General features: G+C 44.7%; 1 protein-coding gene across 7 annotated transcripts; it reads right to left on the reverse strand.

Annotated features, from left to right (window-relative positions):
- Positions 1–709: 709 nt before the first annotated feature.
- On the reverse strand, positions 710–24,449 carry Zfp1 (ZFP1 zinc finger protein). 7 transcript variants are annotated; one of them, XM_038312708.1, is made up of 7 exons: positions 24,224–24,448; positions 17,515–17,665; positions 10,037–10,104; positions 9,982–9,988; positions 7,124–7,132; positions 6,036–6,166; positions 710–2,816 (listed from the first exon to the last, which is right to left on the reverse strand). In XM_038312708.1, exons 3-7 carry the CDS (start codon positions 10,062–10,064, stop codon positions 1,747–1,749), a joined length of 1,245 nt encoding a protein of 414 aa, XP_038168636.1. In that variant the 5' UTR covers positions 10,065–10,104; positions 17,515–17,665; positions 24,224–24,448; the 3' UTR covers positions 710–1,746. The 7 variants fall into 7 exon arrangements, with proteins under 7 accessions (XP_038168636.1, XP_038168635.1, XP_038168640.1 ...); XM_038312707.2 differs by lacking the exon at positions 17,515–17,665; XM_038312712.1 differs by lacking the exons at positions 7,124–7,132; positions 9,982–9,988 and having other exon boundaries at positions 6,036–6,120; positions 10,050–10,104; positions 24,224–24,449.
- Positions 24,450–27,670: the final 3,221 nt, after the last annotated feature.

The raw sequence follows: 27,670 nt of genomic DNA on the forward strand, positions 1-27,670 counted from the left end.
AACGACTGTAACTCCAGGGGATTCAATGCCTTCTTCAGGCCTCCACAGGCACTGCATGCACACAGTGCACAGAAAATACATACAGGTAAAACACCCATACACGCAAGTTATTAAACACAAAAATCCGGTTGTGATTTCCATTTATAATTCTAATGCACAACGAGAAAGCTGAGCTTGTGATTTGGAATCAAACTTCAAATGATCATTTTTCAGTTATATAAAATGTTTGTTTGCAGACAGGGTCTCTCACTGTGTAGACCAGACTGGTCTCCAGCTCAGACCACCTGCTTCTGCCTCCCATGGGCATGGAGCATCACACCTGGAAAAACCCCTAACTTTGTAAATGCCAACATATGGAGCCCACCGAAGTCGGACATTTTGGTGGTTTGAGAACGGCCCCTGTAGGCTCAGTTGGTGGAACTATTTGGTAAAGCTGAGGTGTGTGTGTCCCTGGAGGTGGGCCCCTGGTTAGCTTGCCCTCCTGTGCTGTGTCCACCATGCCTGCCTGCTCCCACACCCCTCCTCTCCCAATGGCCATGGGGCTCTAGCCACGGAACTGTGAGCCTCAAATTCCTTCTTTTAAAGCTCCCGTGGTCACGGTGTTTTGTCATTGCAATAGAAAATACTCTTATAAAGTGCTTGAACACCAAAAGGCAGGGTGACAGCTAAGGCTAAGCCGGGTCCCAAAGGCAGTGTCATATGGGGAGAAAGCAGAAATACTTCCTTTAAAAGACACCGCGAGAGCACATCTCTAAAGTGGAAACTATGAAAAGCAATGAAACGCAGCTCTTGGCAATTCCTCTCTCAAGTCTCTGTAACAATTGTAAGCTACACAGGCACCCTACCCATTATTTTTGTAGGACAATTCATGAAGAGGAAGACAAACATACAAAAATAGCTTTCTGGGGTACACAGTATCTTGGAGCCAGACATGCACTTGTATGTAAACATCTCAGGGAGAAAGAACAAGCATGGCAGATGAGGAATTGCCTGCTTAGCACAACTCTATTTTGTAACGGGTACCAAGTCGGAGTTCACAGCTGTCTCTGCTACCTAGACCAATTATTTCACACCTTTGCATATTTATATAAATAATGCTCTAGAACATCTTTAAACCCAGAACCAGGTTAACACCCCAACGGCCATTAACAATGGCCACAACAACTTGTATGAGCTGGCTGCAGAGGAAACAGGCTACATGCTACTTGAAGGTCCATCACATGGTTCTTTTGGATGCACACTGGGCGGGAAAGGTTCTGTGGTGCATATGTGGTGGTGAGTATGGAAAACCTCGTTTACTGTGATGCAATTTCATAGATGAGGATTTCAAATTCCCAGCAGCTATTCAACTTAAACAGATTTAAAACTATTTTTCCTCCTAGAATATTCAATTCATTCAAAATTTTAAAAAGATCACCGTAGACTGGGGATGTAGATCATTAGTTAAAAAAAACCTGCCTAGCACAGGCAAGACCTAGGTCTGAATCCCAGCAGCAAAAAAATCAAGAAAGCTCATAGAAAGAGCTGGGTGTGTCTATTCACAATTGGATCTGGAGAGACATGTATAAAATACATATATATGGATACTAATTTTCAATATATTCTTATGGTATCTTTTTTGAGTTAGCTTGCATCTCAATACAATTCCCCAAGTTCCTTCAGTATTCTTCATGAAGGTTTCTCCCTCGGTGGAAGAATTCTGCTTTGATGGCTGTCCACGGTATAATCTGACTGTAGCCGCAGGACCTAGCCTGTGTGGACCCTCTGATGGACGCTAAGTCGAGACTTTCTGCTGAAGGCCTTCCCACAGTCAGTACACTCGTAGGGCTTTTCTCCCGTGTGGATTCTCAAATGCAGTCTAAGAGTGGACCTCTGGCTGAAGGTTTTGCCGCACTCAGTACACGCGTAGGGCTTCTCCCCAGTGTGGGTTCTCATGTGGATGATGAGCTGCGAGTTCTGGATAAACGACTTCCCGCACTCGCTGCACTCGTAGCGTTTCTCCCCCGTGTGAATTTTCTGATGTATGATGAGGTTTGATTTCTTGAAGAAGGTTTTTGCACACTCGTTGCACTCATAGGGTCGCTCTCCTGTGTGAATTCTCTGGTGTGTGGTGAGTTCAAACTTCTGAGCAAATGTCTTTCCACACTCGCTGCACTCATACGGCTTCTTCTCCAGATGCGCTCGCTGGTGCACAATAAGGTTTGACTGGTGGGTAAACGCTTTTCCGCACTCGGGACACTCAAAGGGTTTCTCTCCAGTATGAATTCTCTGATGTTTGATGAGGTTTGCCTTATGGGAGAAGGTTTTCTTGCACACGTTACACTCGTAAGGTTTTTCTCCCGTGTGTATCCTCTTGTGGCTGATGAGGAGCGACTTGAAGGAGAAGGCCTTGTCGCAGTAGTTGCAGACAAAAGGCTGAACCAAGCTCTTCATTTTCTGATGTTTGAAGACGACTTCTTTATGGCCGAGAGCCTTCCCATGCCCGCTGTATCCTGAGTACTCTACTCCGGCACGGGGTCTTTCTTGCTTCAGGTACAGAAGTGGCTTCCCAAACCCACTGTGCTCCTCGCCCTTCCTCCTCACACAGCTTCCACTGCTGAGTAAGTTGGAATTGCATTTCAAAGTCTTTTCATATAAGTCATACTTATAGGGAACTTGTGCTAACGAAACAAAGTCCGAGTTCAGATTTAATGTCTTTCCAAAAAGACTTCCTCTTTCTTCAATTGGTGGTTGGTTCTTGAAGGTTATAAGTGGCTTCATCTGTTCATCTGGGTCTCTGGGGTCCTTCTCCACCTGGTCATCGGCCCTCCACACTTCTAGGACAAAACACAGTAAAAGGGGATATTTTCAAGACAGAGTTTCTCTGTATAGCTTGGAGCCTGTCCTGGAACTAGCTCTTGTAAACCAGGCTGGCCTCAAACTCACAGAGATCCGCCTGCCTCTGCCTCCTAAGTGCTGGGATTAAAGGTATGCGCCACCACCGCCCGGCTGAAAGGGACTTTCTTAAGCCTTCTCTGTTAGAGTGTGAAGTCCCCACAAAGGTTCCCATTATAGAGCTAACTCAGGGTTCAGACCTAGTCTTTCAGCACTAAAAAAAAAAATCCCCAATGCAAACATTTTTCATCTAAGCTTGTAAATAGATGTTAGAGGGGTGGTATTTCCTGATGACAAAATGACCTTTGAGTAGAAAAGCCGGACGGTGGTGTCACCGTCTCTGATCCCAGCACTGGGAGGCAGAGACAGGTGGATCTCTTGAGTCTGAGGCCAGCCTTGGTCTACAAAGTGAGTTCCAGGACGGCCAGGGCTATGGATAGAAACTCAAAACAAAAAGGTGGGCAGAAAAAAATTAAAAAAAAAAAAAAAAAAAAAAAAAAAAAAAAAAAAAAAAAAAAAACAGATCAAAGCTGGATGTTGTGGCTCACGTCCATAATCCTAACACTCAGGATGCTGAGTTGAGAAGACCAGCCTGAGTCCAAGGCTAGTCTGGGCTACACAGAAAGAGTCTGTCTCCACAGCATTCCTCCTCTCCATGATACAAACAAAAATAAAAGTTGGCATAAAATGCCATGGTAAAGATAGTAATTTGTGATAAGAATTTCATAGCACCCTGAGGACAAAGAAAATACGCAGATGGTGCAGTGACGTCACGGGAAGCAGAGTCAGTGACTGGCGCTTCTGCTCCGGATGACAGTGACACACACACCAGCACTGGTCTCTGCTCGCCCCTGCTGGCTCTCACCCTTCCAGACTGGGCTTCATTATGTAGATCAGACTTGCCTAGGATTTGTGACACTCTTTATTACAGGCATGGGCAGCAACAACTGGCCCCAAAATAACATTGTTCCAGTATGTGTGGGTATTTTGCTTGTATGTATGGCTGTGCACCATGTGTGTGTTTAGTACCCATGGAGGCTAGGAAGGTGTCAGATTCCCTGGAACTGAAGTTATAGATGGTAATCAAACCCAGATGTGGCTAATATTCCACTCCATTCCAAGGATGGAACAAGGAGGGTACCACCCAGCATTTCTGTGGGCTCTGGGGATTCACTTGTATAATCTCCCTAACCCTAAAAATAACTTATTAAAAAAATTGGGGGAGGAGGGTTGAGACAGGGTTTCCCTGTGTAACAGTCCTAGTTGTCCTGGAACTAGCTCTTATAAGATCAGGCTGGCCTCAAACTCACAGGGATTCACCTGTCTCTGCCTCCCAAGTGCTGGGATTAAAGGCGTGTGCCACCACAGCCCGGCCTAAAATTTTTTCTTTAGATTTATTATGTATACAACATTCTCTCTCCATGTATGCCCACACGCCAGAGGAGGGAGCCAGATCTCATTACAGATGGTTGTGAGCAACCATGTGGTTGCTGGGAATTGAACTCAGGGCCTCTAGAAGAGCAGCCAGTGCTCTTAACCACTGGGCCATCTCTCCAGCCCCTAAAGAAATTTTTTTAATCGGACTAGATAATGGTTCAGAGGTTAAGAACACTGACTATTGTTCCAGAGGACCTACCTATGTTTAAATCCCAGCACCCACATGGTGGTTTATAACTATCTCTGACTCCAGTCCCAGGAGATTCCATGGCTCTCTTCTATCTAGCCTCTAAGGGCACCAGGCACACACATGGTACACAGACATATAGGCAGACAAAAACAGCCATATATAAAATATTTTTAAAGATTTACTTTCATGTATACGGGTGTTTTACTTGCATGCTATGTTTGCAGTGCCCACAGAGGTCAGAAGAGATCTCATGCTAGAGAAGGCCATCAGCCTCCACATAAATGCTAGGAATAAACATATACCAGGTGGGAGGACAGCCAGCACTCCCAATCACTAACATACCTCTGAAGCCCACCACCACCCCTTTTCTGAAGACAGCATTTCATTATGTAGCCCTGGCTAGTCTGGAACTCTCCATGTAAACCAGGCTAGCCTTGAACTCAGATATTTACCTGACTCTGCCTCCTCAGTGTTGGGATTAAAATGTGCCACACTATACCCAATTTCTACTTCTATTTTTGTGTGGTATGTGTGAGCGCACATACATGCATTACCATGGCATGTGAGTGGAGGTCAAAGGACAACCACCTGACTGGTTCCCTCCCTCCACCAATATGGGCTCTAGGAATCAAACTCAGGACATCAGGCTTGGCAGGGAAGCAAGCGCCTTCACCTCCTGAGCCATCTCACTGGTCCTAGAAGAATTTCTTTTCTTTCTTTTTTTTTTTTTGGTTTTTCGAGACAGGGTTTCTCTGTAGCTTTGGAGCCTGTCCTGGAACTAGCTCTTGTAGACCAGGCTGGTCTAGAACTCACAGAGATCCGCCTGCCTCCCGAGTGCTGGGATTAAAGGCGTGCACCACCGCCGCCCGGCCAAGAATTTCTTTAAATGTTTGTATGTGGGGTCTGTGTACAGGTACAGTTGCCATTAGAGCCAGAGCTTCAGATCCCCCGGAGCTGGTATTTCAGGTGCATATGAGCTGCCCAAGCATGGGCAATGAGAACCAAACTCGAGTCCTCTGCAAGAGCACACTGTATACACCGCTGACCACAAGTCAACTCTAAAGTGAGCATTTCTCATGGCCTGCAGATATAATCACTCTGCAAGTCTCTGAAGACACCTCAAGTAGACAGCAAGATCCTGGTGTTAACTGAGCACGATGGCACACACCTTTAATCCCGGCACTTGGGAGGCAGAGGCAGGCGATCTCTGAATTCGTGACCATTGATCTACAAATTGAGTTCCAGGGAAACTCACAGGGAAACTCTCTTAAATATAAAAAAAACTATCTCAGGCCACAAACCTTTGCCCAGTACTGGGGTGGGAGGGGCTAGAGGTAGGTAATCTCTGAGTTCAAGACCAGCCAAGGTCATAAGTGAGAACCCGTCTTAAGAAAAAAAATCTCAAAGGTGCTCAAACTGTTCAAAAGCTGGGACATCATTTCTCCTAGCTTTTTATTTTCCTATTCAGAAATGAAGCATCCTAACTACAGCTCCTGCCCCCAGGTTAAAGGTTTGTTTCCCAGGCCGTCCTTACCCACTGAGAGTAAGTTGCTGTAGTTCTCCAGCATTACATCCATGTACAGAATCCTCTGAGAGGGGTCCAGCTGCTCCCACTCCTCCTGGGTGAAGTCCACAGTTACATCAGTGAATGAAACCGATCCCTGAAATGACACGTGATTCGCTCTGGGAGCAGAAAGGATATATGAAAACGTACTCCTGCCACATTGAAAGTTCACCATGAACTGTGCTGCTGGCCAGTGCTGCGTCTAAACACCTTTGTTCAGGACAGGTGTAGTGGTGCACACCTGCAACCTCAGCGTTTGGGGGGCAGAGGCAGGCAGACAGGTGTAGTGGTGCATACCTGCAACCTCAGCATTTGGGGGGCAGAGGCAGGCAGATCTTAGTTTCAAGCCAGCCAGGGCTACGTAGTGAGAAACGGTCTCAAAAATAAAAGCTAGAAAGAGGCAAATCCACATTGGTGCAGAGGTCTACATCAAATAACAAGGGAAATAAAGACCTTTCAAAAATACAAGGTTTGAAAAGTGTATTTCTCATCCTTTCTCAAGACACCATTAAGAAATGCACTGCAGGCAGGGGTACATCTTTAATCCCAGCATCAGGAGGTAGAGCAGAGGCAGGTTGATCTGAGTTTGGGGACATCCAGGTCTGTAATTTTCTAGTACAGCCAGGACCTGACACAGCATCTCCTAATGCCGAGACCCTTTAATACAGTTCCTCAGGTTGTGGTGACCCTTATCATAAAATTATTTCGTTGCTACTTCATAACTAATTTGCTACCACTATGAAATAATACCCAATATGCACCATTATGAAACATAATTAAATATCCAGTATGCACCACTAGGAAATCATAATTAAATATCCAATGTGCACCATTAGGAAATCATAATTATTCAATGTGCACCATTAGGAAATCATAATGTAAATATCCAATGTGCCCCACTATGAAATCATAATGTAAATATCCAATGTGCCCCACTAGGAAATCATAAATATCCAATGTGCACCACTAGGAAATCAATGTAAATATCCAATATGCACCATTAGGAAATCATAATGTAAGGGTCCCAACCCACACGTTGAGAACCACTGCCATAGAGAGACCCCATCTCAGAAAAAAAAAGCACCAATAAAACAGTAATTCAAAAGGTCATAAAGAGGAACAAATCAAAGCAAGAGCCGAGGGCAGTGTCCGGGAAGAGTTTGCAGAACAGTAATTCTCTAATGACAGCAGTTTCTAGTGCAGACCAGAACTAACAAACAGACATTTTGAGGGCTAGCATCAAGATACCTGTGCCCCTGTTCCAGACTTTAAAGTGAGGGCAGACTGCCTACATGCAGAGTCTTACATGCACTTGCTCTGGTTTGTCTTGAACATGTACTAAGGACATCTCCCCCCCCACCACCGTGCTGCCTTGGATCAGGTGAGGATACTCCATTCATCTTACAAATCTGTCTCCTTTTAAAACTAATTCCCGAGGGGCTGGAGAGATGGCTCAGAGGTTAAGAGCATTGCCTGCTCTTCCAAAGGTCCTGAGTTCAATTCCCAGCAACCACATGGTGGCTCACAACCATCTGTAATGGGGTCTGGTGCCCTCTTCTGGGCCTGTAGGCATACACACAGAATGTTGTATACATAATAAATATTAAAAAAAAAAAAAAAAAAACTAATTCCCAAGAGCCGGCAGTCAAGTGGTAAACAAAGTGGAAAATACTGAGCATTCTGCCAGATGCACCAAGAGTGTTAAGGCCTGTGTTATGTTTCTCATGACCTTGCCAATGGCTTCCCCAAATGCGGCTGCTGTGAACTTTTAGGAAAGCTACAGCTAGACTAAGACAAGGTCTCCTAGTAAACTTTCTAGACACGGCTTAGCTAAGCACTGCTAGTGAGTGCCATGGCTGCTCACAGCAACACTGCCCTTTATACTGCCACCAGCAATGCCAGAGTTGGCTCTTGCTTGACGTTAGCTAATGTAATCTGAACACAAAGAACTAGAGATGGTTTCTTGGGTAAAGATACTTACTCAAGCCTGAAGATCTGAGTTTTCCACCAGAAGGTGGAGAAACTGACCTTGTACAGTCTACCACAATCCACCAGCCCCCACCCGATGCACACAAAATGTAATTAAATTTAAAAATTAAAAATTTAAAAATCTACCTGCTAGAGGGTTCAGCTGAGATGACATCACAGGAGCAGACAGTGCATTTCTTAGCCCACGTGTGCACACTCTCACTACACATTTTCTTTCCTGGGATCATGTCATCATCATTCTTGCTATGAACTGAGGAGTCTTGCAGTAATTAGACAGCCCGCTCTCATTTCATGAGCCAGGGACTCAGAGCCAGGAACTTTTGGTGAAGGTATTAAACCACAATGCAGGGCTTTCTGAGATTACTGCTTTGTGAATAAAGTGGCTGTTTTCTGCTATAGATTTTTCACTGTAGCTGACTCCCTTTCTGTTACAAATCTGGGATTTATCTTCCACAGTTCAGCATTATTTGAGCTATGTGTGAAGACAGTCACACAGTCAAGAAACCTGCTTTGCACTGCCAGGTCTTTGCTCCTCTCTCCTCTGTAAACACAGATCTGCCTTCCTGCAATTATCTTTATTGACAGGCACTGGGTCAGTGTTTAAGGTTTAGGCAAAAGCATTCCATTCAAGGCATTCCCAGATATCCAAGGACATAGAATTACTACTTGCTCAGAGCTGTTAATTCATAGCTGCTCACATAGATATAAGAAATAAGTGCCTTGGTTTTACCTCACTTATAAGAAAAGCAACGACCTAAAACTAACCTTGCATTAAAAGATTCCCAACTCCTCACCTCACCTTCACCTCCGCTTACTGATGACTTTAGTTCAGGAGATTTATTGCCTGTGTCTTACTCGCAGGAAAAATAATTAACCATCTCCCCACAGCCCAGAGGCAGACAAACCTTCACTGGCGCCTCTGACAAGCGTCAAGCTAACACTGAAGTTTGCTAACATTTGACAAAAATGCTAAAGGACTAAGGGCCACAAACTCCCCTCGTCTGTTTATGTGAGCTGCCTGGCTGCCTCTGCCTGCAAGGTTTTGTGGGTCTTTACAGCTGGGTAGGAACAAAGAGGTGACAGAAGTGGGAACATAAGTTAGAGCAAGAGCGTCCCAGAAATTAGCAGAGATAGGGAAATGAAGAAAAATAGAGCAGAGAATTGAAATTGAAATTAGGATTGAGAAAGACTTAGAGCTAAGAAATTATAGTCAGGAGAATTAGAATAGAGTACAAAGGAGAGAGAATAATAAAGAGACAGGGATAGAAAGAACGGGTTGTAAGGTTGTAAGTAGATTTCTTAGCTCTCAGATTTTAGTTCCTTTCACTTATTGTGCAGGTTTTTTTTTTTTTTTTTTTTTTTACTCTGAGAAGGATCCTTAGAAGCTGGACTTTTAAGGTTCCCGTTAGGTTCTCAACCTGTGAGTAATGATCCCTTAGGAGTTCAAGGACCCTTTCACAGGGCTGTTGCCTAAGACTATCAGAAAACAGATATTTACATTACAATTCTTAACAGTAGCAAAATTACAGCTAAGAAGTGGCAATGAAGATTTATGGTTGGGGTCATCACAACATAAGGAACTGTGCTGAAGGGTTAAATTATTAGGAGACTGAGAACCAGTACTCTAAATACATAGGGGGTTTGAGGGTTGACTATGCTACATGAGACCCTTTCTTCCACCCCCTCAAAACAGAAGGGACCCCTTACCCCAGAATGGCAAGGATGGATGGGGTTGTTTCACTGAATTTGGAGATAGGCTTCCAGAAAGCCCCAGCAATCCTTTCTCTGACCCTCACAGTGCTAGAGACACTGGTGTGGGCAGAGCCCACTGCGATCCAAATTCAGGTCCTCCCGCTTGTGCAGCAAGGGCTCTCATCCACTGAGCCATCTTTCTGTCCCAAAGCTAACTCCTTATCCTTTCTACTTCATTTTCTATAAACATAACACTCCAAAAGCAAAATGAAACACCAAGTGAGCAAGAAGCAGTGGACTCACCTGGGACCCCATCATTTTCTGCGGTTGGTAAAGGCACTGAAACACAAAGGCACAACTGGAAGAAAAGAAAAGGAAGCGTGTTATTAAGGATCTTACCTGCCTGATAACCAGAATGTTCTGTTTAAAAAGCACTATACACCCCATGGAAAGTACCACCCCTCTTCAGAAAAAGCATGCTGGCAATGTCATTCAGCTAAACACAACGAGACACACACACAATAAGGCAAGAATAAGAATCCCACCATCAAGAGACAAAAAAAAGCCCCAATCCCCGAGGCTGTCAGATAAGGAATTTAAAGCAACTATGATTGCAGCACACAACGCCTGTCTGCGCTCTATGCGCTACCATACAGTTCACGAGCTTTGGGCAAGGGGCTGGAGATTGAAACACACAAAGACACATAGAGACAGACAGACAGAGACACGGACCTCTAGTCACTGGTAAGAAGCCCTTTTTTTTTTTTTTTTTTTTTTTTTTTTTTGGTTTTTCGGGACAGGGTTTCCCTGTGGTTTCTAGAGCCTGTCCTGGATCTAGCTCTTGTAGACCAGGCTGGCCTCGAACTCAGAGATCCGCCTGCCTCTGCCTCCCGAGTGCTGGGATTAAAGGCGTGCGCCACCACCGCCCGGCTGAAGCCCTTTTTTCAATAGCACCACGGAGGCTTATATACCCAACACAGTCAGGTGGGGCAACAGGTGAAAACCTCATCCTCTGATCCTCAAGGCCAAGGCAACACGTGCTCGTGAAGCAGAGCTGGTAAGCAACTTTGACACAGCTTTCAGTAACTCAAATCAGAAGGAAAGTAAAGGTCACTAGCAGGGAAGAGCAGCTGGAGGCCAGGACTCCAAATGGTCCCAACGTGTGATTCCTACACCGCAGACTTTAATGTAAAAGACAAACATGAATGAACAAATAGGGAACCTCAGCAAAGATGGGAATTAGAAGAAAAAACTGAAAAAAGAAAATTGCAAGTGGCGTGGCGTCTATGTATATATGCCTTTAATTGTAGCACTCAGGAAGCAGGCAGTCTGCGAGTCCCAGAACAGCCAAGAGTACACAGAGAAACTGTCTTGAAAAGCAAAACAAAGCAAAAAGGAAAACACTAAGGACTTAAGAGCACAGCTCAGTGACTGTTAGGGTTGGCTTTGAGGTGAGCCCCCGGCTGCTGGGCTCAGTCACTGACATTAGTCCTTCATCTGTGGACTAACCCCCAGGGGACTCTCATGGTGACATCAGTAGGAAACAGAAGGTGGGGCTTAGATGAAGCAGCGTGCCAGGGCATGCCCTGGGAGATAAACCTGTCTCCAGCCCCTTCCTGTCTTCCTAGTTGCCAGGAAGTAAGCAGAGGTGAGCAACCTCTGCCATGATGTTCAATGTCACCATAGATTTAAAGAGATGGAATCAAGGGAACCACAATAAACCCTTGGTCCTTTGAGCTGCTTCTCTTGGGCATCTGCCCCTGTAACAAAATACTAACTGGAACAAAGGTAGAAATTCTTAGCATGCATGAGGCCTTGGGTGGATCCTTAAAACAGTCCCTTGCAAAGGAATTAAATAGCAAAGAAAACAGCATTTAAACATCTGAGGAAGAGTAGCTTCAGTTGCTTGTTTTATTTTTATTTATTTATTTTTTAATGTTTATTTATTTATTTATTTATTTATTATGTATACAATATTCTGTCTGTGTGTATGTCTGAAGGCCAGAAGAGGGCACCAGACCTCATTGCAGATGGTTGTGAGCCACCATGTGGTTGCTGGGAATTGAACTCAGGACCTTTGGAAGAGCAGGCAATGCTCTTAACCACTGATTCATCTCTCCAGCCCCACTTGTTTTATTTTTTGAGATAAGGTCTCATCATCTGGCCCAGGCTAACCTCAAATTCATGATCCTCCTGCCTCAGGCTCCCAAGTGCTGGGATGGCAGGAATGAGATACAATACCTGATGTGCATTAAAATGTCTTTAATAGCCTTAGGTCACTCCTACCCCTCTTCCCACCCAAACCGTGAGTGCATTAACCCAAAGCCAGCAATAAGGATGGGAACGATAAAGGTAAGAGCAGAAATCCGTAAATCTCTAACAATGGAGAATGCAAGGAAACCAGAGCCAGTATGGGGAAAGATCAGTAACACCAATAAAACTAACCAAACTGGCCAGGGGAGGGGGGAGAACAAACAGCTTGGGTGTGGAGGGATGGTAACATTTGATAGGCTGAGGCAGGACCACAAGTTCCAGGCCAGCCTGGCTACATAGCGAGACCTTGCCCAACCACACACACACAAAAAATCCAAAAGTAACAAAGAACACAAATTACCAATATCTAGAATGACCCAGGGCACATTATTATAGTTGCTGCAGATATTAATTTTTTTCTTCGGGGGCTAGAGATATGGCAAAGAATGTTCACTGTTCTTCCACAGGAATAGGGTTCCATTACCATCCCCCACCTGGCAGATCACAACTGCCTATCAGCCCAGTTCTAGGGGAATTGCATACCCTCTTCCAGGTCCCTCAGGCACCAGGCACACATGTGATGCAAAGACATACATGCAGGCAAAGCATCTATCACGTAAACTTTTAAAAATTTAATTTGTAAAGAAATAGAGGGGTGGAGAGACACTCAGTGGTTAAGAGCACTTCCTGTTCTTCCAGAGGATCAGAGTTCAGTTTCCATCACCCATGCCAGACATTCACAACCACCCGGAATACCAACTCCAAGGGATCTGATGCTCTCTTTGGGCCTCTGCAGGCATCAGCACACACGGGGAATACATACAAGACAAACATACACAAAAAACCAAAAATTAATATTTAAAAAAGGTGGACTGCCCAACCTTATAAGGCCATGCTGGCCAGAAAATCAGGAGGCCGCCTGATCATGGATCTCTTTCTTCTCTTGGTTCCCTTGGGCACATAGCCCCTGTCCACCCACAGACTACACCTGAGAAGACCAGGTAGGCTGCCCACCCTATCCCCTTCACCTCCCTGACACCGTATCCGAGCCCTCAACTCAGACGGACACTCCCTGATGGATCAGAAGCCACGAAGGCTTCCAGAACTCCTGCCCCCAACTCAGGCAGAGACCCTCTGCTCAACTAGAGACTACACCAGCCACCAGCAGTTTAGCCCTCAACTCAGGTGGAAACCCCCTGCTCAACCACAGGCCACACAGGCCAAGAAGACCAGAGAGGAAACAGAAACCAAGGAACAAAACATATCCAACAAAGACAAACCCGGAATTCAGCACTGAGACCTAGCTAGAACTGCCACCAATCAGATGCCTAGAAGAGCACAAGAGCCAAGGCAATATGGCACCACCAGAGCCCACCATCCTACTACATACAGCAAGTCCTGAGTCTCCCAACACAGCCAAAGCACAAGAAAAGAGGTCCTTAAAGAAGTGAGTGAATCTCTTAATGAAATCAAGAAAAAGACAAAAAATTGGAGGAAATGAAAGCCAGGGAAAACAAACAGTTGAAAGAAACAAATGAAAGTGGCCGGACAGCGGTGGTCACGCCTTTAATCCCAGCACTTGGGAGGCAGAGGCAGGAGGCAGATCTCTGTGCGTTTGAGGTCAGCCTGGTCTACAAAGTGAGCTCCAGGACAGCCAGGGTGGTTTACAGAAAAACTCTGTCTCAAAAACAAAAAACAAAAAACAAAAAACAAAAACAACAAAAAAGTGTTCAAGATATGAAAATGGACAAAGACCCAATAAAAAAAATATAAACGGAAGGAATCCCAGAAATGGAAAATCTGGGTAAGTGAACAGGAACTACAGATGCAAACATCACCAACAGAATACAAGAGATGAACCTAATGGGTATCTATAGAACATTCCACCCAAACACAAAAGAATACACATTCTTCTAGCACCTCATGAACTTTCTCCTAAGCTGACCACATACTTTGTTAAAGCAAATCTCAACAGATACAAGAAAACGGACATAACCCCTTGTATCCTATCAGACCACCATGAATGAAAACTCTATTTCAACGATGACAGAAATGAGGGAACGCCTACAAATTTGTGGAAACTGAACTCTACTTAGTGACTACTGGTTCACGCCAGAAAAAAAGACGTGAAAGATTTCTTAGAGTACAATGAAAATTATTACATAGTATACCCAAACTTATAGGCAACATCCCACAGATGCAGGGATGGTTCAACATAAGAAAATCCATCAATGTAATCCACCGTTATAAACAAACTAAAAGAAAAAAACCCATATGATCATCTCATTAAATGCTGAAAAAGTCTTTGACAAAAATTCAACATCCCTTCATGATAAAAGTCTTGGAAAGAGCAGGGATACAAGGGACATACCTAAACACAATAAAGGCATTATACAGCAAGCCAACAGCCAACATCAAGTTAAATGGAAATTCAAAGCAATTCCACTTAAGTCAGGAACAAGACAAGACTGTCCACTCTCTCCATATCTACTCAAATAGTATTTGAAGTTCTAGCTAGAACAATAAGAAGAAGATGAAGGGAATACAAATCAGAAAGAAAGTCAAAGTATCATTATTTGCAGATGATGTGATAGTATATATAAGTGACCTCAAAATTCTACCAGGGAACTCCTACAGCTGATAAACATCTTGAGTGATTTGGCTGGATACAAGATTAACTCAAAAAAATCAGTAACCCTCCTATACACAATGACAAATGGACTGAGAAATCAGGGAAACAACACCCTTCAAAAATGCCACAAACAATATAAAATATCTTGGGGTAATTCTAACAAAGCAAGTAAAAGACTTGTATGACAATAACTTCGAGTCTTTGAAAAAAGAAATTGAAAATATCAGAAAATGGAAAGATCTCCCATGCTCATGGATCAGTAGAATTAAAGTAAAAATGGTCATCTTACCAAAAGCAACCTATAGATTCAATGCAATTCCCATCAGAACTCTAACACAATTCTTTTTTAAAAAATATTTATTTATAAAAAAATATTTATTTATTATGTATACAATATTGTGTCTGTGTGTATGCCTGCAGGCCAGAAGAGGGCACCAGACCCCATTACAGATGGTTGTGAGCCACCATGTGGTTGCTGGGAATTGAACTCAGGACCTTTGGAAGAGCAGGCAATGCTCTTAACCTCTGAGCCATCTCTCCAGCCCCACAATTCTTTATAGATCTTGATAGGAGAATATTTAACTTCATATGGAAAAGCAAAAAAAAACCCAGGGTAGCTAAAACAATCTTGAACAATAAAGGAACTTCTGGAGGTTAGCAGCATCCTTGATTTCAAACTCTACTACAGAGCAATAGTTATAAAAACCACATTGTATTGGCATAAAAACAGACAGGTATATCAATGGAATTGAACCAAAGACCCAGACATAAATCCACACATATATGAACACCTGACTTTTGATAAAGAAACCAGAAATATACAATGGAAAAAAGAAAGCATCTCAACAAATGGTGCTGATCTAACTGGATGTCAGCTTGTAGAAGAATGCAAATAAATCCATATCTATTGCCCTGTACAAAACTCAAGTCCAAGTGGATCAAAGAAAAAAACATAAAACTAGACACACTGGAACCGATTATTAATAGAGAAAGTAGGGAACAGCCTTGAATACATCAGCACACGAGCCAACTTCCTAAACAAAACACCAGTAATATAGGCACCAAGACGGACAATAAATGGGACCTCATGAAACATAAAAGCTTCTGTAAGGCAAAGGACACTGTCAATAGGACAAAATAGCAGCCTACAAAATAAGAAAAGATTTTCAACAACTCCACATCCAACAGAGGACTAATATTCAATATATATATATATATATATATATACTAAAGAAACTAGATATCAACAAACCAAACAATCCAATTAAAAGATGTGGTACAGATCCAAACAGAATTCTCAATAGCAGAATCTCAAAAGGCTGAGAAACACTTAAAGAAATGTTCAAGGGGCTGGAGAGATGGCTCAGTGGTTAAGAGCACTACCTGCTCTTCCAAAGGTTCTGAGTTCAATTCCCAGCAACCACATGGTGGCTCACAACCATCTGTAATGAGGTCTGGTGTCCTCTTCTGGCCTGCAGACTGATGGAGGAGGGTCATCTGTATATCTGTTGTTTCATTGTTTAATTAATAAAGAAAACTGCTTGGCCTGATAGGTCAGAGCATAGGTAGGCAGAGTAGACAGAACAGAATTGTGGGAGAAAGAAAGCAGAGTCAGGCAGACGCTTTGGGCAGTCGTCATGCCTCTCCTCTCCGAGATGGACGCAGGTTAAGATCTCTCCTGGTAAGCAACCATGGTGCTACACAGATTACTAAATATGGGTTAAAACAAGATGTGAGAATTAGCCAATAAGAGGCTGAAACTAATGGGCCAGGCAGTGTTTAAATGAATACAGTTTCCATGTAATTATTTCGGGTGTAAAGTTAGCCGGGTGGCGGGACGCAGCCCCGCCGCTCCATCTACAGCAGACATGCACACAGACAGAATATTGTTTGCATAATAAATAAATAAATATTTTTAAAAAAGAAATGTTCAACACCCTTAGTCATCAGGGTAATGTAAATCAAAACTACTTTGAAATTCCCTTTACATCTCTCAGAATGGCTAGGATCAAAAACACAAGTGAGCCAGGCAGCTGTGGCACACGTCTTTAATCCCAGCACTCGGGAGGCAGAGGCAGGCGGATCTCTGTGAGTTTGAGGCCAGCCTGGTCTACAAGAGCTAGTTCCAGGACAGGCTCTAAAGCTACAGAGAAACTCAGTCTTGAAAGACAAAACAAAACAAAAAACAACAAAAAGAAAACAAAAAAACACGAGCACAAGCGATGGCTCAAGCTGGTGAAGGTGTGGAACACTTCAACAACAACAATGCTTCAGGGGAACACCCCTCCACTTATGGCTGAATAAGCAGAGGTGTGTTCGTTTTTCCACCCTTGCCCTCGCCTGTCAGCACACCCATCCCTTCACTGGCACTGGAGCCTGCGTCTTCGGGATTCCAGCACATACAGAAACCAGCTGAGACATCCAGCCTTGCGGGATGAGCAACTCCTAGATCCTTGGACTTTCTATTCATAGCTAGCTATTGTTGGACTGCAATCTGTAAATCATTTCAGTAAATTCCCTTAGAGGGGAGGGAAGGGAGAGACTCATTCTCCAAGTTGTGACTCTAGAGAACCCTGACTAATACAGGTGCCTAGACCAATCAATCGTCAGAGAGGCTTCCTCCAGCAGCTGATGGGAGCACAGGCCGAGAACAACAGCCAAACACTAGGCTGAGCTCTGGGAACCCCAGAGAAGAGGGAGAGGAAGGACTGTAGGAGTCAGAGGGGTCAAAGCCACCAGAAGAACATGGCCTACAGAACCAACTAAGCAGGGTTCATAGGTCTCAGAGACTGAAGCAGCAATCGCAGAGCCTGGGTGAGCCTAGATCCCCTGCATGCGTGCTGTGTGTAGTTCTTTAGCTTGGGGTTTTTGTGGGACTCTTACAGTAGAGGTGGGGTGCCTCTGACTCTGCCTGCTCGTGGGTCCTCTTCCTTCTACTGGTCGCCCTGTCCTGACCCGAGGAAGGTGTACGCTGAATTCTACTGCATCTTGTTATGCCGTCTTCGGTTGATATGTCTGGAAGGCCTACTCTTTTCTGAAGGGAAAGAGAGAAACAGTGGATATGGGGGGGAGGAGAAACGTGGGAGAGGGAGGCTGAGAGAAAGGAAGGGAAGGAGAGCGGCTGTGGTCAGGATGTACTGTATAAGAGAAGAATAAAGCAAAAGAAGAAGAAGAAGAAAAAAGAGCTAGTCCCAAATGTACAAAGGAAAAAAAGATTCCATTTCCAATAAAATACTTCACAGAAATAAAGTTAAGGTTGCCTTACAAAAATTAGAAAGATCAGTGAGCTGGCTCCACAGAAACTGTGCTGAGTGACACAAAGCACCGAGCTCACGGTGGAAGGAGAGAACCAACTCCCAAGATGCCCTCTGAGCCCCATGCAAGTGCCCACATCCATACACAAATTAATACGTATAATGTGAATATTATAAATGTTGCTAAAAGTTTATAACAAAAGATGGAAACAAGTGACAAGGACCGTGGGAAAGCCTGGAATCATGAAGGTTTTTATGATATGATATGAGGCAGTAAGGCAGGCCTGATTCCCCTACTGTATTTTCTGGTTCTAATGAGAAGCAAGGTTTAGCTGCACATGCATCCTACTGTAGCCCTGTTCCCACTCCCTTCAAAGCTAAAAAGGAACTTCTCTTCCCTGAAGCTTTTCCGTGCAGACTGTCTGCTCCTGACCTACATATATAAGCTTCCTGGTGGGTGTGCCGATAGCGAGAGCTCAGAGCAGATCACCTGGCTGCGCACTCATGAAAGCTGGGGTGGTTATTCACACCTACAGTCCCAGCAGTTGGAAGGCTGAGGCAGGACCAGTGTCCTGAGTTCAAGGCCAGCCTGCACTACAGGTAATTTCTATCCAGGTAAGAGCAATGTACAAAGTAAGTTCCATCTAGGCTGGTGTGAGCTAGCCTGGGTTTGCTGTCTCAAAACAATATTCGTGAAGAAACCCCGCCCTGTCCAAAACAGCCGAGCTTTTACTCATCGCTTTCTGATAGAACAACCCAGAGTCTTCTGTGTGCTCTCTCCGGAAGCTCCAACACAAGCCCCACGAGGACTAATTTGGACGATGGTACTGGTCTCTTTCTAATTTCTAGCTGGAATTAAGCAAAAGGACCCAAGGTTGAGGGATGGTCACATGACCAGTTATAAGGTCTCCTCCTGCCAGGCCCTGATGCCTTCTCACAAGTACAGAATCTTGGTTTTGCTCTAACACCAGAAACCTGAGTTTTGGCAGACAGAGTTGACAGCTGCTGCACTGCCCTTTCTTCAAGCTGAGAGACAAAGTCAACATTTTCTGGGAAAGGCAAGTGTACCGGCTGCTGTTCTCATTGCTGGGACTAAGCCCCAGACAAAAGCAGCTTGCGGAAGGGGCTCCTCAGGGCTCACATTCTAAGCACAGTCCATCGTGACAGAAGAGTCACAGCGGCCGCAGCATGAGGTCACTGATCACACTGGGCCCACTGTCAGAGAGCAGTGGCACACGCTGACTTACTTCTTTCTCCTTTTTACTTAGTCCTGGGTCCCTGGCCATGGGTGAGTCTTTCCACTCAACTACGTCAATATAGAAACTTTCTCACAGACATGCCTAGGGGTTCTTCCAAGCAATTCTAAACCCTATCTAGTGATTAGTCTCCCATTTGTCAACCCAACAAACATACTACTTTAAACCCCAGCTTCCACCTCTTGTCCTTATCGGCTCATGGCCATCTCATGATGCAAAATGCATTCATGCAGTCTAACGTCAGAAGTACCTGTTGTCTTTAACAGTTCCAACACTGTCCAAAAGTGTAAGTGAGCCAGGCAGTGGTGGCGCACACCTTTAATCCCAACACTCGGGAGGCAGAGGCAAGCAGATCTCTGAGTTCGAGGCCAGCCTGCTCTACAGAGTGAGTTCCAGAACAGCCAGGGCTGTTACACTGACTAGTCTTATGTTCCCTCTGCTTATTTTTTTGGCTATTTGGACTTTCTGGAGTTTGAGGAATTGGGAGTTTCCCGTGGACCTGACAACCTTCCTAACTTCCCACAATGGCCACACTGCTTGGCCTCAGAAGTCTTCCAGACTTGTCTCAAGCCTCCGTGAGCCTTACTCTTGGCATGTATCATACCTACGCCATGATGCCAAAACCTGCTTCCTGCTGGAGGCGTAGCTTGGCCCCCTCAAGCCATACTTTTGCCATCCTGCCTGCCTTCCAAGCTTACCTGGAGGAAACACCTCTCCAGGTAGTGGTTTTCAGACAGAGGACTCCTTCACTGGCACCCCCAGTTTAGGCTCTCTTTCATTACAAGCTGGAACCTTCGCTAGGAGGGCACTTTGCCCCTAGAGCACTGTTCCTATTATCTCGGTGCAGAACAGGTCTCCCTAATCTCTAACAACTGCAGCTATATCTCAGCGTTTGCTTTGTAGCCTACAACTTTAAGCCTCCTCCTTTCCCCAGCAAACCATACAGTTTTGCTATCTTTCTGCTCTCTCTCACAGTACACTGGGATAAGAGCAGCGAGCAGTAACCTCACTATAGTCTGAGTGTCATCCAGAAGACACCACTAGGAACTGAATCCATGTGCTCTGGAAGAGCAGCCAGTGTCTTAATCACTCTTCTGCCCCATCCTATCTTCAGACATCCTCCACCAAACAAAATGGTCCATCACTGTTGAATTCAGCCTCACTCAAATTCTCAGGATATAGACAGAAGGCAGCCCAGTTCTTGGCCAGAATATGACATACATGGCCTCTAGCCCCATTTCAGAGAAGTCCTTCCCTCCCTCTGAAACCTCACTAGCCGAAGGCCTTCATTATCTATGTTTCTCTGCCTTTGTCTCTCTTTCTTAGGGATTTATTTTTATTTCTGCATATGTGTGTATGTAGATGAGCACATGCTCTGCATGTGGGTACCAGAAGAGGCCAGAAGCAGGTGTTGAATTCCCTGGAACCATCCAACATGGTTGCTAGAAACTGAAGCTGTGTTCTCAGCTCTAAACTGCTGAGTCATGTCTCCAGCCCCTTTCTCTTGGCATTCCGGTCCTCTGAACTAGAATGGCCCACTTCATTTACAACATCTTAGGACTTCTCTAACCCTAAGTTCCAAACTCTCCCACTCTGCTCCAAAACAATCCCAAAGGTCTAGGAAGCACCCAGTCCAGTGGCTTATGAGTGAAGCCTCTGTCAGAGTGAAGAGTCCAGGGATAGAGTACAGAAATAAATGGTCCAGTCCTGGAATACAGACATAGAAAGTTGGGGCTGGAGAGATGGCTCAGAGGTTAAGAGCACTGCCTGCTCTTCCAAAGGTCCTGAGTTCAATTCCCAGCAACCACATGGTGGCTCACAACCATCTGTAATGAGTGCCCTCTTCTGGCCTGCAGGCATACATGCAGACTGAGAATACTGTACACATAATAAATAAAAAAAAAACCCAAAAAACAAAAAACAAAAAAACCCAGAAATATAAAGTTGTAAGCTCAAACACATTTTGGGTGAAAAAAAAAAAAAAGCTGGCAGCCACTATTAACCTTTAACGAACACTTTCTGCTTTAAGAACAGACATCCTGGCAGCCACTGTGCACAAAGGTAAACATTTTACAATTGTCTCCTGCCTCCCAGCTTCCCAGATAGGCAGGTACTGCAGATAAAGGTTAGCTTCTAACTGTTGCCTCTATGGGACCCTCTGTTTGTATCCCCTTAATTTCTAACTGTCCCCCTATGTGACTCTATTCTCTTCCTTGCATTCTTTCAGGGACAGTGAAAGTGGCTGTGTCAGCCACAGGCTAACTTAACATTCTGATGTCCTATAGTCAGAAGTTGTACAACTTAAAATATGGCTTTAAGCCTGACCTTAAGCTGTAAAAGCTCTTTGACCCACACCTGTGCTTGATTTTACTGTAAGAGGAGGCCCAAAACCAGCCCCCACTGCCACAGCTCAGAAGCCCAATCTCTGGCTGTGGTCACAGCTATAGCTGATAAGCTTTGTGTGCCCCATGGTGATTTTTTTTCTTTTTCTGGATTAAAGCTTGCTTCTGTGCGACCCAGGACCCAACAAGGACAGTCCCCAAAGATAAAGGTACTAGAATACAGAGTGAGTCCCAGGACAGTCGGGACTACACAGAGAAACCCTGTCTTAAATAAAACAAACTACTACAAAAAAAACCAAAACCAACAAACAAAAATAAAAAGACAAAGGTTCACCACTGGCTAGACAACTGAAGATTAACACAGCATCACACCCAGCTATGGCACTCCTGACCTCACCTTAAAAACCTGTCAAAGTATTGGGCGGCGGTGGTGCACACCTTTAATCCCAGCACTCGGGAGGTAGAGGCAGGTAGATCTCTGTGAGTTTGAGGCCAGCCTGATCTACAAAGTGAGTTCCAGGACAGCCAGTAAATATTTAAGGTGACTCTACATGTGAGTCTTTCATACTACAGGCCCATGTGACCATTTGGGAAAAAAAGGATTAATTAATGGTCAAAAGCTCCCTGAGAAACGAAGGAACTGACGTCATCTTGCTAGAACTGACGTCATCTTGCTAGAAGCACTGATGCTACCTCAAATGCAGCCATTACTCACTTGTAAGGATTAAAAAAAGACAACTCTTTTCATTTACTTTTGTTTTTCAAAGACAAGGTTTCTTTGTAGCTTTGGAGCCTGTCCTGGAACTCACTCTGTAGACCAGGCTGGCCTTGAACTCACAGAGATCCACCTGCCTCTGCCTCCCGAGTGCTGGGATTAAAGGTGTGCATCACCACCACCTGGCTTAAAAAGACAACTCTTTCACAAGCAAAGGAAATACTTGGCAGAGAAAGCCACCAAGCGGGCAACCTGGACAGCTGAACCAGATAAAATACTGGCGGTCACAATAGCCCAATCTTTGAGAAGAAAAGATCTCTACCTCCCACAACTTTGATCAACATAAGTGGTTCTTAGAATATAAAATATGGGGCTGGAGAGATGGCTCAGTGGTTAAGAGCACTGGCTGCTCTTTCAGGGGTCCAGCAACCACATGGTGGCTCACAACCATCCATAGTGGGACCTGATGACCTCTTCTGGCATAAAATTCTACATGCAACTACAACATTCAAACATAAAAAAATAAGGTAAAATACAAATAGTCAACGAAAAAGTGTCCAAACGCACCAGCCATAATACACAAGTCAAAACTACAATGAGATTCCATTTTACCCTAGTCAAAACAGCAGTCATTAAAAACAAAACCAAGAAATTCTGGCAAGGCTGTGGACAAACGGGACCTTTATACACTGCCCGTGGGACTGAATGTCCAGGCACTATGGAAATCAGTGAAGAGGTTTCTCCTGAAACTAACGATAGATCTTCCATATGGCTCAGCTATACCACTTCTAGGTTTTTACCTAAAAATTCCCGTATCACGGAGCCACTTGCACATTAATGGGGTTTTCAGCATTATTTACAAACAGCGATCATGAACCAGCACAGGTGTCCAACAACAGAGGAACGGAGATGACAGGCATACATAATGGGACTCTTACACTTTTTCACCTGAACGTGTGTGTATGTTAGTGCACACATGTGCATGTGGAGTTCAGAGACCAGCGTTCAGTTCTTAAGTTCTCTCCTACCATATGGGGTCCAGCTCAAACTCAAGATTTTCAGCACTGGCGGGAGGTGTCCTTACCCACCGAGCCCTCTCACTAACCCCATAATAGAATTTTTCCAACCATAAAGAACAAAGTTTATGTCATTTGCAGGAAAATGGAAGCAATTGGATATAATCATATTAAACAAATTATTCTCAGAGAAACATCACGTTTTCTCAAACTCGCGGTTCCTAGATGTTTATAGAGATGCATAAAATCATGTAGAAATGAAACTGGGGAAAAGGGAACAGGTGGGGAGGATTTAAAAAGCCAGTAAGAGATATGGGGGGTATGCTTAATATACCATATATACCTGTGTGAAAACTTTATAGAAAATAAGTAAAAAGCATAACTTTAATCAAGAAAATAGAGGTGAAGCTGGGCTTGTACAAACTTATAGAATTCGAGGCCAGCATGGGCTTACTTGTACAAACTTACAGAGTTCGAGGCCAGCATGGGCTTACACAGCAAGCTGCAAGCTAACCTGAACTACCCAGAAAAGTCAATTTCAGAAAAACAAGAAAATTCTGTTCACACTGTGGCTCAAACCGGAAGTAACGGAGTAGACGCGATTATTCCGTGATGATACAACTGGAAACACCTAGCATCACGAGGGAATCAGAGGCTCCCGGAGCCTGCTAAGGTGGCTCTGGGGGCGTGGCCAGCGGAGTGGGCCCCGCCCCCGCACCCCGGTGGAGGGTCACGCGCGCGCCCGCCGGGCTTCCGGACTCCCGCGCGGCTTGAGCCCCGCGATGCTGGGCAGAGGCGTGTCTCCTGACAAAGGAAGGCTGGAGCTCTGCACCTGCCCGTTCTCCTCCAACCCTGCACGCGTCCGCCGGGAGCAGCCCACAGGGACCAACTCAGAAGGGCTCGAGGCCCGAACCTACGCACGGGGGTCGCCACGGCCCGCGAGGTTTCCACCCTGGCGCGGACACGACCCGTCTCTCGGGCCCGCGCATCCCAGGCCTTGCAGACATACCTGGAGGGGTTTAGCCTCCACCCGCGGTTCCGGGTCACCAAGCGCGTGGAAAGGGGGCCCTGTTACCCACTCGCGACGGCAGGTGGGGGAAGGGCGACCGCCCGTGCGTTCGCGCAAGCGCGCAGACTGTAGAGCGGGCGGCGGTACCCAGAGTCCTCGGAATAGTGACGCAGGTCTCAGGACTACAATTCCCATAAGCCTCCGAGCCGCGCTGCTGGGGACTCTGGGAAGTCTGCGAGTGGTAGGGTGGAGACCGCTTCACAAGTTAACTGACTGCTGGTTGTGTTCTACTCTAAGAGACATTACAGTCTCTTTCCTCCTTGTATGCTATTAAAAAACTGGGTTTTAGAAATGTCACGAGTAATCGATTTAAATTCTTTTTTTTTTTCGAGACAGGGTTTCTCTGTAGCTTTGGAACCTGTATGAACCTCAAATGTAGAGATCCGCCTGCCTCTGCCTGCTATGTGCTGGGATTAAAGGCGTGCACCACCACCGCCCGGCTCAAAACTCTTTCAACTACAAAGCACATACATTAAAGCAAATATCAGCTTTAATCTCAACCAAGAATACATGTCGTTTTGAGAGTGGTAGCTTTTAACCCGAGCAAGTCAGGAGGTAGAAGCAGGCAGATCCTTGGGAGTTTGAGAACAGAGTTTCAGGCCAGCTAGGGCTACATAGTGAGACCTTGTTTTAGAACCAACCAATTCCCCACTACACACACACATACACACAGCCACAAACAAAACAAAACCACCACTTTTCTTAACCTCTTGGCCTTATAGTTATTTTTGGAAGGACTGGCACAAATAACCCCATGTTGGTTTGAGACAGGGTCTTGTCATCAAGTCTAGGCTGGCTTCAAACTTAACCATCTTTCTGTTTCAGCTTCCTACTTAATGGGATTACAGATGAACGGTACCATGCCTACTATGACTTTATTTCAGTACTGACCCCTTCTATGGACACATATAGACATATAGACAAAGCATTCATGCGCATAAAATCTTAAAAATTGTGGAGCGGTGGTGGCGCACGCCTTTAATCCCAGCACTAGAGAGGCAGAGGCTGGTCTCCAAGGAGTTCCAGAACAGAGAAACCTTGCTCTAAAAACAAAACCCTAAAAATTTGTAAACGATGATAACTTTAGCTCTGTGTAAAGTATACACAACACTGAAGCGTAGGGTTGGGGAGGAGAAAGGCTGAAGCAATCCCAGTGCTCAGAAGTAAAGGGCGGGGGGATTAGTTCACGGCCAATTTGGACAATGTGAGACAGGCTCAAAAAGAAACAGGAGCCTGGCGGTGGTGGCACACGCCTTTAATCCCAGCATTTGGGAGGCAGAGGCAGGCCTATCTACAAAAGTAGTTCCAGGATAGCTTACACAGAGAAACCCTGTCTCGAAAACAAACAAACGAAAAAGAAAAGGAATGCTTCTAGTATGAGTTTGATAACCCTGTAAACTCAGCACTTGGAAGAGGCTGAGGCAAAATCATTGCTGTGAGTTTGACACCGATCTGGGCGGCTACCCAGTAAATTCCAGGTTAGTCTGAGATACAGAGTGAAAACCAGTCTCAAAAACAGGGCTGGAGCTGACTATAAAAAACAGTGCTTGCCTTTAATTCCTGCACTTGGGATATACGGTGAGTTTCAGGATAGCTAGGGCTATGTAAACTCTGCCAAGAAAAAAAAAAAAAAAAAGAACCATGGCTTAGAGGGTAAAGGTGTTAGTCGCCGAGCCTGACCCGAGCTACAACCCTGGTCTCCCACAACAGGTGGAAGAAGAGACCCAATTCCCACAAGTTGTCCTCTGACCTCCACATGCATACTGTGGCACATCTGTGAGTGCACACATACACACAAATATAAAATTCTCTAAAAAAGAGAATATGTATCATTTTCAAAACACTGGAAACAATCTAGATGTTTGAATATGTGAATCAAATACATTGCAGTTATATACAAATAAAACTGGAAGAGACACTGAAAATGTGTGTTGATCACATGGTGGAGTGTCTAATTCATGGAGAAACGAAAGGGGAAAGGCAGGATGTATGTGACAGTCTGTCCAGCGTGCTCCTACTTAGGCTGAGGATGTAGCTCAATAGCAGAACATTTGCTAGCGTGTAAAGACCTTGGGCCTGATTCCCAGCACCACACACACATCTACACAAAAGTAGAAATGTCTCTACTTTTGTAAAAGCTATGCATATTTTGAGACAAAACTGAAAGGTACAAAAAGAAGATTGAACACACTCTCATTCATATTTTATGATAACCCCGCCAAATGAGCGCTCTGTGAGCTGTTTCTAAAGACCTTGCTGGGCTGGAGAGATGGCTTAGTGGTTAAGAGCATTGTCTGCTCTTCCAGAGGTCCTGAGTTCAATTCCCGGCAGCCACATGGTGGCTCACAACCATCTGTAATGAGGTCTGGTGCCTTCTTCTGGCCTGCAGACATACACACAGACAGAATATTGTATACATAATAAATAAATAAATAAATATTAAAGACCTTGCAAAATTCAAAGCACTATTTTCTATTACTCTCTCTCGTAGGAATAAAGGACGAGGACAAAGAAAGGCTTTGAAAACACTGCATATTTTTTTAAAGATTTTATTTATTTATTAAGTATACAGTGTTCTGCCAGAAGAGGGTACCAGATCCTACTATAGATGGTTGTGAACTACCATGTGGTTGCTGGGAATTGAACTCAGGACCTCTGGAAGAGCAGCCAGTGCTCTTAACCTCTGAGCCATCTCTCCAGCCTCACAGTGCATATTTTTGCTGAAATACAATTTTTTTCCTTTCCTTCCTTCCGTTCTTTTTTTTCTTTTGAGACAGGGTTGCAAATATTAAAGACAGGTCTTGAACAGGCCTTGAAGTTGGTACCCAGAGTCGGGTACTCACTATGTAGCCAAGAATAACCCTGGCCTTCTGAGTCTCCTGCCTCCATTTCCTGAATGCTGGAATAATTAAAGGTGTGCACCAAAACTCAATTCCAAATGGATCAAAGACCTCAACATAAAGGCAATCTCATAGGGGCTGGAGAGATGGCTCAGCGGTTAAGACCATTGCCTGCTCTTCCAAAGGTCCTGAGTTCAATTCCCAGCAACCACATGGTGGCTCACAACCATCTGTAATGAGGTCTGGTGCCCGCAAGACCATTGCCTGCTCTTCCAAAGGTCCTGAGTTCAATTCCCAGCAACCACATGGTGGCTCACAACCATCTGTAATGAGGTCTGGTGCCCTCTTCTGGCCTGCAGGCATACATGCAGACAGAATATTGTACACAAAATAAAAAAAAAAAAAATGAAAAAAAAAAAAAAGGCAATCTCATAGAGGAGAAAGTGGGAAGTATACTTGAACACATTAGCACAGGAGACCACTTCCTGAATATAACCCCAGCAGCACAAACACTGAGAGAAACAATTAATAAATGGGACCTCCTGAA

The sequence above is a fragment of the Arvicola amphibius genome, chromosome 15, assembly GCF_903992535.2.
Source record: "Arvicola amphibius chromosome 15, mArvAmp1.2, whole genome shotgun sequence".
Taxonomy (NCBI): Eukaryota; Metazoa; Chordata; class Mammalia; order Rodentia; family Cricetidae; genus Arvicola; species Arvicola amphibius.

Bases quoted from the DNA above. Each gene is read 5' to 3' on its own strand.
- Zfp1 (XM_038312706.1), bottom strand. From the start codon at position 6,240: ATGGTGAACTTTCAATGTGGCAGGAGTACGTTTTCATATATCCTTTCT. The intron at 2,817-6,035 runs GTAAGGACGGCC...GTTTTGTCCTAG, and splicing joins CAGCAACTTACTCTCAGTGG to AAGTGTGGAGGGCCGATGAC.